At 38.6% G+C, this 1,537-nt stretch overlaps 1 protein-coding gene across 1 annotated transcript; it reads right to left on the bottom strand.

Moving 5' to 3' along the window:
- Window positions 1-177: 177 nt before the first annotated feature.
- On the bottom strand, window positions 178-888 carry LOC121963404 (probable dimethyladenosine transferase; the record flags this gene model as incomplete). Its single annotated transcript, XM_042513688.1, has 4 exons — window positions 178-334; window positions 429-478; window positions 567-660; window positions 760-888. Coding segments are annotated over 4 exons (430 nt in total), but the record flags the coding sequence as incomplete, so codon positions are not given.
- Between the last annotated feature and the right edge of the window lie 649 nt (window positions 889-1,537).

Genomic DNA, 1,537 nt, shown 5'->3' with positions numbered 1-1,537 from the left:
GGAGCAGCGGTGTGTTGGTGGACAGTCTGCAGTACAGTTTGTCCATCACATATGTCTTACTATATATATATATATATTTATTAAATAACACAGAACAAAAGATTATGGTTGAATTTTTACGATCCTGTCAAAATGAGGGACAACAAGAAAGTCTTCCGCAGCCTCGGGTCTGGAGATTCACTGTTGGCACGTTAAACAAACATCACTGACCTTCATGAGATGGTCGACACGAGCGAGCAGCTGTGTGTTGATGGACAGTCTGCAGTACAGTTTGTCTCCAGGCTTGGCAACAAGTCGCATGGCAAACTCTCTCTGGAACATCAACACGGCACACCTGAGCAAAAACGAAACGCAAAAGAGGTTCTACACGCTCCACATGGACATACAGAGAACGCAGTTAAAACGTTCAGCGGGCGGCCGATTGTTACCTGAAGAAAGGTCGATGCAGCAGGAGCTTGAAGACAAACGGTGACGAAATCTGTAAGATTTAGAAAGGGCAGGTTTGAGATGAATGTATGGAAGACACTGAATCAGCTGCGTGCAGTGGTGAGGAAACGTGTCTTTACCTGGTAAGGTAAATTAGCCACACACACGTCAAAGAAAGGCAGATCGGTTTTTAATACATCTCCTACTAATATTTGAAGTTTGGTCTGCATGGGCCTGTTGGAACACAAAACATGTTTTTTTTTAAAATTAGATCATGCATTCACATATCTAACTGTAGATATTATGTAAATATATTCTGCTGTCTCGACTCACGTGCACTGGACTCTTTTCTGAAGTTCGGCCACTAATCTGCAGTCCAACTCACAGGCCACCACCTGCAGAAACAGCAACTTCTGGTAAGAGAGGAACTCCAGCGTACGGACGGTGTGGATCCGCTCTTTGCTGTGTGTTTATGAGTTTACACGAGTACACGGGGCACACTCGGGACAAGGAGGGCAACATTGTGTTAAAAAGTAAAATCACATTGAAGTTACACATGAAAACCTCATTTTGGCAATTATTAAATGCAATACTGAAGAACTTCAGCGTCAAAACAGTGATTTATTCATGTGTTACAGTTACAGAGACTACTGGGTTCCTACAGCTGACGGCAAGTCCGATTTAAGACTTTTTATTGCCACCCCAAGTAAAGACTAATTTTACAATAACCCAAAATTGTGGGAAAATAAATAAATGGTTTTAAAACATGAACCAGCATCAATCACTTATGAGAGACAAGTTTTCTCAAATATTTCACTTTTTTTTCAGTCAAGTTAAAAAGTTAAATGATCTACTTCAACTGCTGAAAAAAAAAATCAAAACCAAAACAAACACCTGGAAAACAACGAACACTTCATATTATCAAAGTATACGTTTAGTTTGTCTTGACAAAAGCTTGTTAATTTTTCATGAGTGCTATTGATTCCTCTCTCCTGATCTGCATATCATCTAATTCGGTACATTTATTTAAAAAAAAAAAAAAAAAAAAAAAAGATATTACCAACTTTTTTGAGATTTCAAAAAAGAAATATTGATTTAAGACATTTTAATA

Source organism: Plectropomus leopardus, unplaced genomic scaffold (genome assembly GCF_008729295.1).
Source record: "Plectropomus leopardus isolate mb unplaced genomic scaffold, YSFRI_Pleo_2.0 unplaced_scaffold11161, whole genome shotgun sequence".
NCBI classification, from domain to species: domain Eukaryota; kingdom Metazoa; phylum Chordata; class Actinopteri; order Perciformes; family Serranidae; genus Plectropomus; species Plectropomus leopardus.
Note: the sequence above shows the minus strand (reverse complement) of the source record. Positions and strands in the feature narration are given on the sequence as shown.